The sequence below is a fragment of the Bos grunniens genome, chromosome 11, assembly GCF_055505025.1.
Source record: "Bos grunniens cultivar Pamir isolate PY7600 chromosome 11, Bosgru_T2T1.0, whole genome shotgun sequence".
Taxonomy (NCBI): Eukaryota; Metazoa; Chordata; class Mammalia; order Artiodactyla; family Bovidae; genus Bos; species Bos grunniens.
Window position 1 is genome coordinate 57,501,557 of NC_141175.1, and position 19,419 is coordinate 57,520,975.

General features: G+C 41.9%; 1 protein-coding gene across 1 annotated transcript in view; it reads left to right on the forward strand.

The window, feature by feature from the left end:
* The window catches only part of DNAH6 (dynein axonemal heavy chain 6), a 271,992-nt gene that overhangs the window by 161,194 nt on the left and 91,379 nt on the right, over window positions 1-19,419 (forward strand). The window contains exons 46-49 of the mRNA XM_086326512.1: window positions 8,009-8,240; window positions 11,962-12,114; window positions 13,855-13,995; window positions 18,192-18,434. Of these exons, the coding sequence (XP_086182638.1) occupies window positions 8,009-8,240; window positions 11,962-12,114; window positions 13,855-13,995; window positions 18,192-18,434 (769 nt within the window). The remainder of the gene's footprint in view (window positions 1-8,008; window positions 8,241-11,961; window positions 12,115-13,854; window positions 13,996-18,191; window positions 18,435-19,419) is intronic.

Here is a 19,419-nt window from a genome sequence, read left to right on the forward strand (position 1 = left end):
ATTCACAAGACAGGATCAGAGACTCTACCTGTTTGTAGAGTCAAAACAAGTAGAATCAGGAACATTACTGCAGCCAGTTTTGGATAATACTGTGTGTCACAGAGAGGTTAAGTCCATTGTCCCACGCCCTCTTGCTGGTGAGTGGCAGGCTGAGGATCATAAGCAGTGCTTCAGGTTTCCCAGGTGGTTCAGTGGAAGAGAACCTGCCTGCCAGTACAGGAGGAGGGTTGGGAAGATCCCCTGAAGAAGGAAATGGCAACTGGCAAGAAGGAAATGGCCCACTCCAGTATTCTTGCCTGGAGAATTCCATGGACAGAGGAGCCTGGCCAGCTTTAGTACATGGGGTGCAAAGAGTCAGACACAATTTAGTGACTGAGCAACAACAGCCTCTAGCTGGTCAGTGATAGGCTACAGGAATTGTAACCAGTGCGTAGATTCTAGCTTCACTGGTAGATGCCTCGGCCCAAAATGGATCCACTCTTTTTCATAACAGTTCCTCCAAATACTTGAAAATCATTACCAAGCTCCTCTTAGCTTCACTTTCTCCAGGCACAATTATGCCAGACTTTTCACTGTTTCCTACTAGCAATTATTTCCAGTCTTCAACATACTGAGCCCTTTATCATTTTTCAATGTTTCACTTAGCATGTGATACCCAGATTTGATGTAGCATTCTGTGGAATAAGCTGTGCAAAATGTGTGTGAGGGCAAGATTTCCCATAGGCTACTACCATGGAAGACAACAATTGCTTTGTTTGTTTCCCTCGTCAACTATATTTTAGTATTGGACCGTATTAAGATTGACAAATCTCCAGAATTTTTTTTTCTATAACCATAAGCAAGCCAAGTCTTTTGTGCTTCCCATACTTCTGCTATTTAATTAACTCTAATTCAAAGATTCATGTTCATCACAGCTCAAGGGTTGTAAAACACAATAGTTTATCATTGGGTTGTCAAGATACCACTTGCTTCCCATCTGCCCCCTGCCAAAATACCCACACGCTTTCTCCTAACAACTTTTATTCCCATGGCTCAGGCAATCCCTAAGCCTGAAAGAAAATAAACTAACAGCAGAATCCTGGTCTGAGAAACTTCCTGAAGAATAGACCAGATGATAGGAAAAGTCGGTTTAATTATATTTATAACCTCTCTTACTTTCATGAATGGGAATCACCAGGCTACTTAAAGTTTGCTTAAATTATTACAGAAGGAAATTAAAAACCATTTGTAGAATGGGGGAGATTTGGTTTTCTGACAAAAAGGACTGCCATGTGAATAACGATGTAGATGTTTTCTCTAGAGAGGACTGGTAGTTAGGAATTAGAGGAAATAAGAGCCTTCAAACACCTACTGCTGATTAGCAATGAACAGGGCTTCCATGGTGGGAAGCAGTTTGGGGGCAAATACCAAATTTTCAGTTATATAACAGATAGTAGATTTCCATTTGTTAACATTCTAGGCTTTTGTTGCATTGAATAACTGAATAAAAGCTTTCTCAACTCAAAAAATTAGAACTGACTTCAGAGCCTGTGCTTTCAAAGAGCAGTTTGCATCAGACAATTTATACGTTCAGTCAGTTCAGTTCAGTCGCTCAGTCGTGTCTGACTCTTTGAGACCCCATGAATTACAGCACGCCAGGCCTCCCTGTCCATCACCAACTCCCGGAGTTGGTCCATCACCAACTCAAACTAACGTCCATCGAGTCAGTGATGTCATCCAGCCAGTGATGTCATCCAGCCATCTCATCCTCTGTCGTCCCCTTCTCCTCCTGGCCCCAATCCCTCCCAGCATCAGAGTCTTTTCCAATGAGTCAACTCTTCGCATGAGGTGGCCAAAGTACTGGAGTTTCAGCTTTAGCATCACTCCTTCCAAAGAACACCCAGGATCCATCTCCTTTAGAATGGACTGGTTGGATCTCCTTGCAGTCCAAGGGACTCTCAAGAGTCTCGTCCAACACCACAGTTCAAAAGCCTCAATTCTTCAGCGCTCAGCTTTCTTCATAGTCCAACTCTCACATCTATACGTGACTACTGGAAAAACCATAGCCTTGACTAGACGGACCTTTGTTGGCAAAGTAATGTCTCTGCTTTTGAATATGCTATCTAGCTTGGTCATAACTTTCCTTCCAAGGAGTAAGCATCTTTTAATTTCATGGCTGCAGTCACCATCTGCAGTGATTTTGGAGCCCCAAAAAATAAAGTCTGACACTGTTTCCACTGTTTCCCCATCTATTTGCCATGAAGTGATGGGACCAGATGCCATGATCTTAGTTTTCTCAATGTTGAGCTTTAAGCCAACTTTTTTACTCTCCTCTTTCATTTTCATCAAGAGGCTTTTTAGTTCCTCTTCACTTTCTGCCATAAGGGTGATGTCATCTGCATATCTGAGGTTATTGATATTTCTCCCAGCAATCTTGATTCCAGCTTGTGCTTCTTCCAGCCCAGCGTTTCTCATGATGTACTCTGTATATAAGTTAAATAAGCAGGGTGACAATATACAGCCTTGATGTACTCCTTTTCCTATTTGGAACCAATCTGTTGTTCCATGTCCAGTTTGAGCTGTTACTTCCTGACCTGTATACAGGTTTCTCAAGAGGCAGTTACACGCCCCCAAAGTTGTCATCATACTCCAAGGATGGTCAAATGGATCTCTATAAAGCCATTAACAGGACTTCGCTGGCAGTCCAGTATGCTTAAGACTCCAGGCATCCACTGCAGGGAGCATAAGTTTGATTCCTGGTCTGGGAACTAAGATTCCTAATGCTGTGTGTCATGGACAAAAAAAAAATTTTAAGTAATAATAAAATTAAACAACTAATTAGGAAATGTATCTCTTGCCTCTACAGTAGAGAAAATGTAATTTTGGAAGATTCTCAGTGGAGGGAGGTTTTTATCCATTGATATGTAAGTTGACAGAAAAAAATAACACTAGGAAGCAGATGCACAAGTCATTTGTTTTCTCAATCTCAAATGGAAGTAACAAATTACTATAATGTAAAGGAAAAAAGGGAAGAGTAACATAAATGATGCAAGATATTAATAATATTCAATATTTATCCACTGTAGCACCCTGATGCATTATGGGGAAAAAATAACAAAACATTGGGACACATCCATTGAACCCTCAATTTTATACTCTCAGAGGTAACTGAGGAAATATAAGCAAACAGATGATCTAACGTGTCTTCTGTTAGATGTATGTTGTGACAGAGACATAGCAATGGAGATTGTACCTGTGGGTCTTAGTTGCTTTGGGGGAGGAATTAACAAAGGATCTGTCAACTGGAAAAAAAAAAAAAAACACTGTGAGAGTTGCAAATTAAGTTTTATCTAGGGAAAAATGAGGACTGTAGCCCACAGACAGCCTCTCAGATAACTCCAAGGAACTGCTCCAGAGAGGTAGGGGAAAGTCAGTATGTACGTGATTTTAGTGAAGGGGGATACATGCAGTCAGGCGCACATTTTGACAGAAGGCTGCTGCTAGTCACAAGGAGCAGATGTCTCCTTTAATGATTTTAGTGCTCTTCTAGATATGAGAAGATATAAGAAATTGAGTTCATAAAATCTCCTGAAAATGGACATCTAAGCCCTGTCCTACCAGTTTTTCCCAGAGCACAGAGTGCCTCGTTCCTGACTGTAGTGGGAATTTCTAATAATATACTTTCACAGCCTTGAGAAATTCCACAGAAATAGCACCTGGAAAAACAGCATATATCAAGAAACTGTGTTAATGATTGTCTTTCATGTTTTTCTTAAGAATAATCTCCTTGTTACAAACCCCAAGGCCAGACCCAGAAGGGAGTATGACTGCGAGCATGGACCTTGGAACACTGGGTCAGCATTAGGCATGAACACTGCCTACGCACTTGCTGATTGCTCCTGAGACTATCCTAGAAGGGAACGACCTGGGGTATAAACAAGGAGATCTGGACTATGTCGAGGTAGTGTCTTGGGAAAGATAGAGCAAAGAAAGTTTTGTAGTCTGTAATTAGAAATAAAAGCTGGACTCACGGTGGACTCTCAACCTCAGTACAATAGAGGCTGCAGGTCCCCTGACGCATTGCACCAGATTTTGTGTTCTGTTTTCATTCTCGTCGCTCGCTCGCGGACCTTTAGGGCAACACCTGATGTCCACCCTGAACTCCTTTCAGGGTGTGCTGAAGGCCAGCAATTGCAGTGACGAGTGACTCCATTATTGTAGAACCAGATGGCAAGCGTCAGTTTTAGCTGGCAGTTCCTAAGGAAAGGAGCCACGCTTTTTTTTTTTTTTTTTTTTTGGTAAATAACCAGATGGTAAATATTTTAGGCTCTGCTATAGTCCCTGTCACACCTACTCAACTCTGCCATTATAACTAGCATGAGAATGTCCATAAAGCATTATTTATCAAAAAAATCACAAAACAAAATGTGGTGTAGACTTTAAGTCCATCTTTGCAAACACACACATACAAGTCAACAGACATAAATTTGTTTATGAAGCACTTACTATAAGCCATGAAATTAAAAGAGGCTTGCTCCGTGGAAGAAAAGCTATGGCCAACCTAGACAGCATGTTAAAAAGCAGAAACATCACTTTGCCAACAAAGGTCCGTACAGTCAAAGCTATGATTCTTCCAGTAGTCATGTACAGACGTGAGAGCTGGACCACAAGGAAGGCTGAGTGCCGAAGAACTGGTGCTTTCAAACTGTGATGCTGGAGAAGACTCTTGGGAGTCCCTTGGACAGCAGGGAGATCAAACCAGTCAGTCCTAAAGGAAATCAACCCTGAATGTTCATTGGGAGGACTGATGCTGAAGCTCCAGTACTTTGGCCACCTGATGTGAAGAACCAACTCATTTGAAAAGACCCTAATGCTGGGAACAACTGAGGGCGGGAGGAAAACGGGGTGACAGAGAAGGAGATGGTTTGATGGCATTATCGACTCAAAGGACATGAATTTGTGCAAACTCTGGGAGATGGTGAAGGATAGGGAAGCCTGGCGTGCTGCAGTTCATGGGGTCAAAAAAAGTCGGACATGACTTAGCAACTGAACAACAACACACTACTGCCATGGAGAACAGGACAGCATCCAGACCCTCATGATGGAGTGTACATGTGGTAAAGGGTTAGCAGTGTTTTTTTTCCTATCGGTTACAATGATCATATTTTACTTTCTTAATTAAAAAAGTAATAAAGCCATTATCCTTCTCAAATATTTGAACCTTTTTTTTTAGTTATAAACATTATGAATTAGAAATAGATAAAGAAGATGGATAGAAAGATGCTTTCCTTAAAAAAACAGAGATTGAGAGGGAGAAATTAAACCTTTTACATTTCTCTCATGATTTCCTGGGCTTTCCCCAATAGCTCAGCGGTAAAGAATCTACCAGCAATGCAGGAGACTCAGGCTCGATCCCTGGGTCAGGAAGATTGCCTGGAGGAGGAAATAGCAACTCACTCCATTATTCTTGCCTGGAGAATCCCATGGACAGAGGAGCCTGGTGGGCTACAGTCCACAGGATCACCAAGAGTCAGACAAGACTAAACGCACAACAACATTTCATGATTTTTCTAGTTTCTCATGACCCAGTTGGGGCTTCCCTGGTGGCTCAGATGGTAAAGAATCTGCCTGCAATGAAGGAGACCTGGGTTCAATCCCTAGGTTGGGAAGATCCCCTGGAAAATGGAATGGCAAACCACTCCAGTATTCTTGCCTAGAGAATCCCATGGACAGAGGAGCCTAGCAAACTATAGTCCAATGTGAGATTTTCAATGATAATTTTTCAAAGAAAATTTTTACATTTGCAACTTCTTTTTAAGGAGAGTTTACTGACCTTTTAAAATATTTATTTCATTTATCGGGCTCTATCAGGTCTTAGTTATGGCTTGTGGGCTCTCTCGTTGTGTACAGTTAGTTGCTTCTCAGCCTGTGGGATCTTAGTTTCCCCTGCTGCTGCTGCTGCTGCTGCTAAGTCACCAGGGGTCAAACCTGTGTCCCCTGCATTGCAAGGCAGATTCTCAACCACTGGACCATCAGGGAAGTCCCTACATTTTTATCTTAACAGCAGTGAACTTGACTCTCATACAAACTGCTCACTTTTATACTGACATCCTTTCCCCTTTCTTGAGTGTTTGAATTTTATTCATGCTTTTCTATATACCTCAAGGAACCTTTTAGGATAGGTTTGCAGGTGGTTTATTCTCTGAGAAATAACATGATAGTTTTCCCTCTTAACCACTGTGGAATGGCATCTTGTAAAAGAGATTCTTGAGGCCAGCCTATAATTATTTGACCCCTTAGGAGTAATCTAGTATATCTATTTTTTAGATCCCCACACATTTTTAGTTATGTCTAAAATGTAGATTTCTATTTCATATATTGATTCATGTATGCATGCTAAGTCGAAAGTGTTACTCACTCAGTCATGGTAGACTCTATCCTGTGGACTGTAGCCCACCAGGCTCCTTTGTCCATGGGATTCTCCAGGCAAGAATACTGGAGTGGGTAGCCATTCCCTTCTCTAGCGGATCTTCCAAAACCAGGGATCAAACCTGGATCTTTTGCATTGCAGACAGATTCTTTACAGTCTGAAACACCAGGGAAACCCCCTTGGGAGTAGTCTATTATATGTACATTTTAGATGCTCGCAAAATTATGTCTAATATAGATATATAGATTTCTATTTCATATATGCATGCCTACATCCATTCACCTACACACACACACACACACACACAGAGTTTATTTTATATCTCTCTTAGAAAACATTGTGTTTTGCTTCTCTTCTTTGACTTTTTTTCCTGACCCTCAGTAACTTCCTCAGATCAATGGGTTCAACTCTGAGGTTTTTTTCTTTTATTTCAACTCTGTCCCTTCGTTTCTTCTGCAATTCCTATAGTGTGGTCTCTGTGATTCCATTTGTTTCTCCTAGATTTGTCATCCTTATATTCCATTTTCTCTCATCATTTTTAATATCATTATTTTTTTTATTTGAGTTCTGGGTAAATGTCTTGAGTTTGTCTTCTACTCTACCCACTCAGTTTTTCACTGTATCCTATTTTCAAGACCCATCTTCCACTAATGTTTTCACTTTGGTAGTCAGGTTTTCCATCTTCAATCAGTTTTTCCTAAACTTGGATTTTCCCCCCATTTCTGAGTGCTCACTCCAGTATCATGATGGCATTTAAAAAAATCTTTATTGTTAACATGAATCAGAAATTGTACATAGTAAATCCACTTCAGATTGTTCCTGTTGATCTTTTCTTGAGCTGCAGTCTCTTTTCTTATGTTCAGTGATTTTTCTGCTTTCTCACCCTTAGAAATAAAGACCTGCTTGCCAATATAATGATTAATGTAAGTCGTGGCCTAAATCAGCATTCCTGATAGACCCTTCACACTTTAAAGGGAGAAGAGATTTTTTTTTTATTGGAATATAATTGCTTTACAATGTTGTGTTCATTTCTGCTGTACGATGAAGGGAATCAGCTATATGTATTCACATATCCTCTCCCCCTTGAACCTCCCTCCAACCCACCCCTCTAGGTCATCACAGAGCACCAAGCTGAGCTCCCTATGCTATACAACAGCTTCCCACTAGGTTAACTGTTTCACACATGGTAGTGTATATATGCCAATCCTAATCTCCTAATTCATCCCACCCTCCCCTTCTCTGCCTTTGTCTACGTGTCTGTTCTCTCCGTCTACATTTCTATTCCTGCCCTGCAAATGGGTTCATCTGTACCATTTTTTTTATTCCATATGTATGTATTTAATATAGTATATTTGTTTTTCTCAATTTTCATGACCAAGGTCAACAGCCTATAGGAAATGGACGAGAGATAGCTATAAGGAAACCCCCAGGGTTTTTCTCCCAACCATGAACCTCAGACATACCCTGTTCTTTCCTGTGGCCTTTGGCTGGGGAATAACCCTCCAGCATCCACTAGCCTTCCACTCTGGGGTGGGGCCTCAGTGCAGAAGCCACATTTGTACCCCATAACTAAACCTTTTTCTGCTTTGTCTCCCACAGGATCGCTCGCATGATTCGTCAGGAGAGAGGCAACGCCCTGCTGGTTGGAGTGGGAGGCACAGGAAAGCAGTCTCTTACAAGGCTCGCAGCTCATATATGTGGTTATAGATGTTTGCAGATTGAGTTGAGCCGGGGGTATAATTATGACAGTTTTCATGAGGACCTGAGGAAGCTGTACAAACTGGCTGGTGTAGAAGACAGGAATATGGTTTTCCTCTTCACAGACACCCAGGTACCTATTTAAATAACCAAAGAGCAAGAACAGGAAAGGGAAAGGCTACCCACTCCAGTGTTCTGGCCTAGAGAATTCCAGGGACTGTATAGTCCATGGGGTCACAAAGAGTTGGACACAACTGAGTGACTTTCACACAAAAACAAGAACAGGAAAAGGACACTTGTTATAATCGCATGTGTCCTTCGAATAGCTTGTATGAATGATGTAGTTCAGGGAATCTTTCCATCTAATAACAGAGTTCTTGGACCCTATAAAATACTACTTCTTTTAACAACTATTACTTCCACCTTTAAATTCTACATAAGAAAATGTAATCAGAGGTTAAGAGCATTAAGAAGGGACTTAACTTGGAGAGGAAGGACATAGACAGCAGAAGGTGATAAACTATTTCTGTGGAGGCAAATATAAAAAAGTAATTCCCTAAGTGAGATCAATTAGAGACATATGCTTTACTCAAGAAAAGGGAAAAATAATGGCTATATTTTAGTTAAATTAACTTTAAAGTAGGATTACATCCATGTCTACCACAACCAATTTAACTGATTTTGAATTTATTCTCTAATAAAGTGGCTCAACTGCTAAAGAATCCACCTGCAATGTGGAAGACCTGGGTTTGATTCCTGGGTTGGGAAGATCCCCTGGAGAAGGGAAGGGCTACCCACTCCAGTATTCTGGCCTAGAGAATTCCATGGACTGTATAGTCCATGGGGTTACAGAGTCAGACACAACTGAGCGACTTTCACTTCACTTCACTTCATTTTCTACATTGATTACACTTGGGTATTTTAATATCAGGGAAAATAAATAACTAATAAGGACTTACTGTACAGTACAGGGAACTCTACTCAATACTCTATAATGGCCTATATGGGAAAAGAATCTAAAAAAAGAGTAGATAAGTATATGTATAACTGATTCACTTTGTTTTACATCTGAAACTAACACAACATTTTAAATCAACTATACTCCAATAAAAATTTTAATACATATATATAAATTTTTTAATTAAAATTTTCTAATAACAGAAATCAGCCAAAGAATAAATGATAAATCTTACACATAAATATTTTAACTTCATTTTAGTTTCCCAAACACTGTAAACATGACTAAGTATGATCACAAAATGGGAAAAATATTTTTAATATATGTTACACGCAGTGAGCTTGTATCTGAGTTTGTAAATACCTTTTACAAATGAGAATTGAATATGTGGCCACCACCAGCTCCCCACTGGGCCCTGGGAGCTGCACGTGGAGGCACTGCTGGGGACGTCAGTGAGCCTGGCCACCTCTGCGAACGTTCCACAGTGTTCGCAGAGTGCACATGCAGTTGATCCTGTGGATCCCAGTAGCCAGAGTGGAAGAGACATGACCTTCACATACCACATGCCCCCATATTTGATGCCCTGCCTCCTAGACCTGGAGTCTAACACCCCAGTGTGCCCCAAGCTACAGGTAAAAGTCTCCCCTTACTAAAATCATCCCATGAAATCTGAAAGAAGTGATTGCTTCTTCGAATGCACTGACACTACTTAAGTCTACAGGGATTGCGAAGAATCGGGGGAATGTAACTCCACAGTAAACCTCCTATAACTGGCCCCAAGAAATGGAGATCCACAAGTTGGCCCACAAAGAATTCAAAATAATCATTCTAAAGATTCTCTGAGAGTCACAAGAGAACACAGATAAACAATTTCATGACATCAGGAAAATAATGCAAGAACAAAGTGACAGCAAGTGACATCACCAAGATGGCCATATAGCTCAGTCCCCACTTTGCTCCGCCCCACAAGAACAACTAACAGTTATTCATGGATAAGACATGGAGAAAGTCCTAGAACATGAGGGTGAAGCTGAAGCATACCCCTGTGCCACAGAAACGGAGACAGACCATGTTAGAAGGATAAGAGGAGCAGTTACACACTGACCACACTGCCCTACCCCCAGGCCATCACAACACCACATTAAGAGGTCTCTCCTGAGCCTACCAGTTCCTCCAGTGGAAAGAAAGAGGTCAGGATGGACATCCTGCTCCCCAATGTTCTGGGCCACACTGGGGTTTCACTCCAGTCTCGAATCACAGAGATGGTGAGAGACTCTGCAGCACTTGACCCCTAGGAATCCAGTTGTGTTATAGAAGGCCTGAGGATATAATAGCCAGCACTCTGATCATGACAGACCAAGTTCTTACCCTCAGCACCCAAGTAGTGGTCCAAGCCAGCAGCTTTACTCATCTGCAGAGTCAGTCTGACCAAGGAGCTCAGCAGATGCAGATCTGCCTGATTCGAAGTCCTCAAAGGAAGTGCCTTGCCAGCCCTGGAGCCTGGTCAGGCCCCCCACTCACCCAGGCAGGGGAACTGAGTCACACCCTGCTCTCTGCTGAGTGTAGCTCTTGGCCCTTCCCAGCCAAAGAACCTGACCAGAACACCTGGAAAACTGTGTAGCCCAGCAGTGCTTAGGAGAGTCTGGCAGGAAGAGCAGATCACCCACACAGCAAAGCCAGTGACCCACTCAGCCAGGCAGGATGGCTAGAGTCAAGACCACAGACATCCTTGCACATGAAGCCAGTTATTCCACTCTGCCACGACAGGAAAGCTAATTCCTAGCCCCACCTACTGCTAAGTATAGTACCCAGTTCTGATAGTCTAGGAAACCTGATCAGAGAACCCAGGCAATCACTAAGTTCATCCTATAATCAGCAAGTTCATCCTTGCTCATTCAAAACCAAGCCGGAAGTCCTGTCCAACTGTTCTCAGCCAGTAGCATCACCCATGACCTCAGAGCTCAGGCATTGTCCTCACCCCAAAATAGACACTGATAGCAAGTCCCACGGGCTCAAAGACGTTACCAGTTGACATGTCCAGAAACGCAAACTGAGCTGACTGGCCAAGAACAATCTCTGCCGAAGTGAACCAGTAAAATCTGGAAGGGGACATCGTTTACTCTTCTTCTGGAATTTTATCTCATTCCTGGAAATGGCAATCCACTCCAGTATTTCTGCCTGGAGAATCCCATGACTAAAGGAGCCTCGTGGGCTACAGCCCATGGGGTCACAAAGAGTCAGACAGGACTGAGCTTCTAACACTTTCACTTTTCTTTTATTTGCAACATACTCTTCTGTTGCCTCATTTTGCCTAATTCTGTTTTTATTTCTATGCACTAAGTAGGTCATTCTCATTCATCATTGCTCTGTAAATAGTTGTAATTTTGGTGTCCCCGTGGGAGGAGGTGAGCTCAGGGTTATCCTGCTTTAACATCTTGGCTACTTCCCAAGATTGTTGTAGTTGTTCAGTTGCCAAGTTGTGTCTGACTTTTGCAACCCCATGAACTACAGCATGCCAGGCTTCCCTGTCCTTCACTCTCTCCTGGAGTTTACTCAGATTCATGTCCATAGAGTCAGTGCCATCCAACCATCTCATTCTCTGTCGCCCCCTTCTCCTCCTGCCCTCAATCTTTCCCAGCATCATGGTTTTTTTCCAATGAATCAGCTCTTGGCATCAGATGGCCAAAGTATTGGAGCTTCAGCATCAGTTCTTCCAGTAAATACTCAGGGTTGATTTCCTTTAGTATTGACTGGTTTGATCCCCCAAGGTTATCTTCTTTTAAAGATAAAATTAACTCAGTGTGAATTTTAGGTCCTATATTTGCTTTATAATGTATAGGAAGTAAATGTAGAATGGTTGACTAACTTATAATGACCACTCTGCTTTCTTCTACAGATTGTAGTGGAAGAGTTTCTAGAAGATATAAATAACATTCTGAACTCAGGTGAAGTGCCTAATTTATTTGAAAAGGATGAACTGGAGCAGGTTTTAGCAGCCACCAGACCAAGAGCAAAAGAAGTAGGAATTTCCGAGGGAAATAGAGATGAGGTAGGACGTGTCAAAATGGTAATAAGATTTTGGAAAAGAAAAAGTTGTCTCAGCCTTTTTCCAGTCATCCACAAACCCTTTTAAGCAGTCCATGGATAGAATTTTTTCAACGTAATTTGTTTTTAATCCTATGTACTTTATTTCCTACATTTAAAGCATTGGTTCATGAGACTTCCAGAGATGATTAGGGAAAGCACAAAACAGAATCCCTACTACCTACAGAGGGTCATGCTGCTGCTGCTGCTAAGTCGCTTCAGTCGTAGCCAACTCTGTGTGACCCCAGAGACGGAAGCCCACCAGGCTCCCCCGTCCCTGGGATTCTCCAGGCAAGAACACTGGAGTGGGTTGCCATTTCCTTCTCCAATGCATGAAAGTGAAAAGTGAAGGTGAAGTCACTCTGTTGTGTCCGACTCCTAGTGACCCCATGGACTGCAGCCTATCAGGCTCCTCCGTCCATGGGATTTGCCAGGCAAGAGTACTGGAGTGGGTTGCCATTGCCTTCTCCACAGAGGGTCATAGTCCTATTTAAACTGGAAAACTTCTCTTATCCTTCTTTAATACAAGTTTATTTCACACACCCCCAGTGCTCTGCCTGAGGAGTTCAGTGCTTTTGACTCCGTGTCCTGTCAGCAAGAGGCTTCCCAGGTGACTCAGTGGTAAAGAATCCTCCTGAAAATGCAGCAGACACACGTTCAATCCCTGGGTCCATCATGAAGATCCCCTAGAGAAGGAAATGGCAACCCACTGCAGTATTCTTGACTGGGAATTCTCATGGGCAGAGAAGCTTGGCAGGCTATAGTCCATGGGGTCGAAAAAAGAATTGCACATGACTTCACAACTAAACAACAATAGCCTATCAGCAGAATAATGAAATGCATTCTCTTTCTCTCTCTTACACACACACGCACAAAACACAGCTGCGGTCCACTCTCATTTCTCCAACATTGTGCTAGATTCTCTAAGCCACTGTTTGTCTATCCCAGGTCTTTCTCTTCTTTCTGCATCTTATCTTTTTTGGCCACTCTTTCTCATATTGTCTCTTCTGTGTCCTTTCATGAGAATTCCCTCCACTGCTAGGTCAGGACTTATGGGCACAGACAACTATTATAAGCAGAAGTGGCTTTAACATTGGAAGGGCTAAACAAAGGGATGCCATGCTGAATTCCTTGGAATGATTATGAAATGACACTGTAGAAGTCAACAGTCAGGGACACTGCTGTGTCTGCCACAGTCATTCTGCTGAGCCAGGAAGCCTCTACCCCAGAATGCTCCTGCTTCAGCTCCCAAGCCGTGTGTCCCCCACCATGTTGGGAGCCGCTGAAGTAAGGAGCCACATCCAGGGATAGTGACAGGAGGCCCATGCCATTTCTGCTGGGCTCTGCACCTGCAAAAATACTCGCCCTGCCCCGTGTCTCTCTCTCCCAGTGGTCTTCTACCTCAAAGCAAAATTTTGTATGAACACACCTCTCCACTTTATTCAAGGGGTCTCTCAAATCCACTGATGAAGAGTGCTCATCTCACATCCCACACCCAACTTGCAACAGAGTCTGAAAATTTTCATTTAATCTTTTGAGTCTGCATGAGAAGAAGGGACTTGGAATGGGATGTTAAAACAATTCACGCATCCACTCCACAAACTTTTTAAATTTGGTATTGGTAGAGTCAGATGCATTAGCCAGCACTTCTTTTCATCATGGGTTCAGCCTTATTCTAAATTGAAAGTATCTTTCTTTTTGTCAGGTGTTTCAGTATTTCATCAGCAGAGTCCGTCAGAAGCTGCACATTGTGCTCTGCATGAGCCCCGTTGGGGAGGCCTTCCGGTCCCGATGCCGGATGTTTCCATCCCTTGTAAACTGCTGCACCATTGACTGGTTTGTCCAGGTCAGTAACATCACAACATATCTCTTTAAGAAGTTGGACTTGCTTGACTTTAATTTTTTTTTTATTAAAGTGTAATTGATTTACAGTGTTTCAGGTGTAGAGCAAAGTGATTCAGTTACATATATATTCAGTTGTACATATGTACACATATATATATATTGGATTATTTTCCATTTAGGTTATTACAAAATATTGAATACAATTCCCTGTGCTATACAGTAGGTCCTTGTTGTTTACCTGTTTTATATATGTGAAAGTCTTAGTCACTCAATGGTGTCCAACTCTACAACCCCATGGACTGTAGCCCACCAGACTCCTTTGTCCATGCTGTTCTCCAGGCAAGAACACTGGAGTGGGTGGCCATTGCCTTCTCCAGGAGATCCTCCCAACCCAGGGATTGAACCCCAGTCTCTTGCTTTAAGGGAAGATTCTCTACCATCTGCTGCTGCTGCTGCTAAGTCGCTTCAGTCGTGTTCGACTCTGTGCGACCCCATAGATGGCAGCCCACCATCTGAGCCACCTATATATAATTGTATGCATATGTTAATCCCAAATTCTCAATTTACCCCTGCGCCCACCTCTCCCATTTAGTAACCACAAGTTTGTTTACTACGTCTGTGAGTCTGTTTCTGTTGTAAGTTCATTTGTATCATTTTTTTAGATTCCACATATAAGTGATATCATATGATATTTGTCTTTCTCTGTCCAACTTCACTCAGTATGATAATCTCTAGGTCCATCCATGCTGCTTTTAAATGGCAATGTTTCATTCTGTTTTATAGCTGATTAGTATTCCATTGTATATATGTGCATATGTGTGTGTATATATGTGTATATCACATCTTCTTTATCCATTTATCTGTATATGGACAATTAGGCCACTTCCATGTCCTGGCTATTGTAAATAGTACTGTTGTGAACATTGGGGGCCGTGTATCTTTTCGAATTAGAGTTTTTATCTTTTTCAGGTATGTGTCTGAAGTTGCTTGATTTTAAAAAGGTAACACCCTGTCCACTAAGAACTCAAGGGTACTTACATTAGCTTCAAAACCCACTGGAAATTTACTCACATACAAGTGTTGACAATGACAATCATTAAACAAACACAAATAGAATTTATAAAGAAGAGGAAACTATTAAATTTGTCAATGTAGAGGTTATCAGTGATCTTGACAAGAGTTATTTCAATGGAGTGATGGGGGAGATGATGCTGTGAAAGTGCTGCACTTAATATGCCAGCAAATATGGAAAACTCAGTAGTGGCCACAGGACTGGAAAAGGTCAGTTTTCATTCCAATCCCAAGGAAAGGCAATGCCAAAGAATGCTCAAACTACCGCACAATTGCACTCATCTCACACACTAGTAAAGTAATGCTCAAAATTCTCCAAGCCAGGCTTCAGCAATATGTGAAGTGTGAACTTCCAGATGTTCAAGCTGGTTTTAGAGAAGGCAGGGGAACAAGAGATCAAATTGCCAACATCCGCTGGATCATCGAAAAAGCGAGAGAGTTCCAGAGAAACATCTATTTCTACTTTACTGACTATGCCAAAGCCTTTGACTGTGTGGATCACAATAAAATGTGGAAAATTCTGAAAGAGATGGGAATACCAGACCACCTGACCTGCCTCTTGAGAAACCTGTGTGACATGGAACAACAGACTAGTTCCAAATAGGAAAACGAGTGCATCAAGGCTGTATTTGTCACCCTGCTTATTTAACTTATATGCAGAGTACATCATGAGAAACGCTGGGCTGGAGGAAGCACAAGTTGGAATCAAGATTGCGGGGAGAAATCGATAACCTCAGATATGCAGATGACACCACCCTTATGGCAGAAAGTGAAGAAGAACTAAAGAGCCTCTTGATGAAAGTGAAAGAGGAGACTCAGAAAGTTGGCTTAAAGCTCAACATTCAGAAAACTAAGATCATGGTATCCGGTCCTAGCACTTCATGGCAGATAGATGGGGAAACAGTGGAAACAATGGCTGACTTTATTTTTCTGGGCTCCAAAATCACTGCAGATGGTGATTGCAGCCATGAAATTAAAAGACACATACTCCTTGGAAGGAAAGTTATGACCAACCTTTAATATGACAGCATATTAAAAAGCAGAGACATTACTTTGCCAACAAAGGTACATCTAGTTAAGGTTATGGTTTTTCCAGTGGTCATGTATGGATGAGAGTTGGACTATAAAGAAAGCTGAGCACCGAAGAATTGATGCTTTTGAACTGTGGTGCTGAAGAAGACTCTTGAGAGTCCCTTGGACTGCAGGAAGATCCAACCAGTCCATTCTAAAGGAGATCAGTCCTGGGTGTTCACTGGAAGGACTGATGTTGAAGCTGAAACTCCAATACTTTGGCCACCTGATGCGAAGAGCTGACTCATTGGAAAAGACCCTGATACTGGGAAAGATTGAGGGCAGGAGGAGAAGGGGACGACAGAGGATGAGATGGTTGGATGGCATCATCGACTCAATGGACATGGGTTTAGGTGGACTCCGGGAGTTGGTGATGGACAGGGAGGCCTGGTGTGCTGCGGTTCATGGGGTTGCAAAGAGTCAGACATGACTGAGTGACTGAACTGAACTGATGGGGGAGAAGCTTCAAGAGAGAAGAAGGAAGAGGAATCAGAGACAAACCTTTCAAGGAGTTTTGCCCCAAAGGAGTACCAAGAGATGGGTAATAGCCAGAGGGGTATGTGAGGTCAAGAGAGAAGTATTTTTAAGTGGGGAACACAAGCAATGCACGTGTGCTGATGAAAATGATTCAGAAAACAGAATTATATTGATGGTGCAGCAGACAGAGTTAGGCATTGCTGGACCAATGTGACTGAATAGGCAAGAAGAGATGGGACGGAGTTCCCAGTGAAGGAGCTGACCTGGGCAGGGAGCATGCACAGCTCACCCCAGAGCATAAAATGCAGGTAGAGGGGAAGACAGGGTGGAAGCTCACTGAAGTTCTATTTGCATTGCTTCTATTTTTTTAATGATGTAGGGAGCAAAGTCATGAATGGTAAAGAAGAGAGAGGAAGTGTTAGCAGTCTTAGGAAGTAACATAGGGTGTGAAATACTCAGAGGAATCAGAAGTGATGGGTGAGACAACACAGAAGTTTTTCCAGGCTGCACTAAGAACTCGCTTGAGCTAGTTGTCATGAATTGACAATGAGACCAGTTAGCACAGCTATGGGTTTTTCTCTAGCTGTGCTAGCTGCATGATTGTAGACATGGGGTAACAGAGAGTTGCATTTGACTGATGTTCAGTTGAGCTCAAAGAGTTAGGAGAGGAGCAAATGAGTTGAGATGAACAGGACAGTGATTATACCAAGTTCAAATTGTATAATAGGCAGAGTGAGGACATGAGATCCTTGTAATGTATGTGATTTTAGTTATGAAATTAAAAACAGCCACATTTATTCATTCAACCTAGACATTCATTCAATCAACCTAGACAGCATATTAAAAAGCAGAGATATTACTTTGCCAACAAAGGTCTGTCTAGTCAAAGCTTTGGTTTTTCCAGTAGTCACATATGGATGTGAGAGTTGGACTATATAGAAAGCTGAGCACTGAAGAATTGATGCTTTTGAACTGTGGTATTGGAGAAAACTCTTGAGAATCCCCTGGGCTGCAAGGAGATCCAACTAGTCCATCCTAAAGGAAACCAGTCCTGAATATTCATTGGAAGGACTGATGCTGAAGCTGAAGCTCCAGTACTTTGACCACCTGATTTGAAGAACTGACTCATTTGAAAAGACCCTGATGCTGGGAAAGATTAAAGGTGGGAGAAGAAGGGGATGACAGATGAGATTATTGGATGGCATCACTGACTCAATGGACATGAGTTTGAGTAAGCTCTGGGAGTTGGTGATAGACAAGGATACCTGGCATGCTGCAGTCCATGGGGGTCACAAAGAGTCGGACACAACTGAGCGACTGAACTGACTAACTTATTCATTCAACCAACAGTAGTTATTGAGTAACTTCTATGTAGCAGACACTGTGCAAATGCAGACCCAGACCCCTGTCTAATGAACACAGCCATCAGTTCATGAAACATCATGGACACAAGTAGGAGTTACAGTGAAGGGGGGCCAAGGTGAGGAAGAACTGCAGAGAAATGCATTTTTCTTAATAGTTAAACCGTGCATTATGGAAATGAACAACTGACTTTCCAAATCATATCTTTATTTACAGTGGCCCAGAGAAGCACTTCTTTCTGTATCAAAGACGTTTTTCTCAAATGTTGATGCCGTAAATGAAGAACTGAGAGAAAAGCTTTCCCTCATGTGTGTGAATGTCCACCTGAGTGTCTCCAATATGGCAGAACGCTATTACACAGAGCTCCGGAGAAGGTACTACACAACACCCACCTCCTACTTGGAACTCATCAATCTCTACCTGTCTATGCTGACTGAAAAGAGGAAGCAGTTGGTTTCTGTAAGTTTAATATTATTAATTTAAAAAAATTTTTTTTTTTTTGCTTGATCTCAAAACCTTTACCAGAATGTGTGGAAGATCTATGTGCCGTCTTGCCTGTTGGACATCTCTCCATCCTAACATGCCCTTGACAACCTACAATATGACCAAAAAGTATATTGTGTTGATCATCTAGAGGCCTTGCCCTTATTTAATATTTTGTCTTCTATCATTTACATAAGTGTCCTTGACTCAGGGATGTGATATGGACATTGTAACAGAATTAAAGTTAAGCCCATATCTAGCCACCTCTGCAGTGTTTAGTAAGAAGGAAAACTTTTGGTTTAGTAATGGAGATGGGAGTTTGGTTGTCTTACCTATCAGTGGTTCCCATTCAGAGCAAGGACTCTGGTGTCAGGCAGACCAGGTAGCACCTCATTTCTGACTCTTTCTTCCTGAACAACTTGGAGAAGGTTTTGTAACTACTCCAATCTTAGTACAAAATAAGGTTTTTAAAAATCTGTATCTACCTCTTGGATTGTGGTAGAATTTAAATAAGATACTGTTTGTGAAGTATTGGAATATGATCTGATACAAATAAGTGCTCAAAATAGTGACTGCTTACTACATCGTCATCATTGTAATCATCATTAAGCTATTAACATGACCTAAAATTTTCAACATTTTAAATAACAAAAATGAAATCATTTATCATTTAGATATTTTAAGTGTTTTTCAATGGATATTACCTGGTAAATGTATGCCTAGTAAAATAATGTGACATATTTTTGAAACCAGCCTATTTGAACCACCTTTTCTGTCTCATCCTCAAAAAAGTTATTCCCAGGTGGCTTATTTACCATATACTGCCCTTTGATTCTAGTCAAGGGTTTCCTACCCCTGTGGACACATCAGCAACCAGAGATAAGTATCTGGGACACTGTTTGTCTCCAGTGGCCTCAGCCCTGCTGGTCCATCCTAAGGGAACAAGCTCCCAGAGATGTGA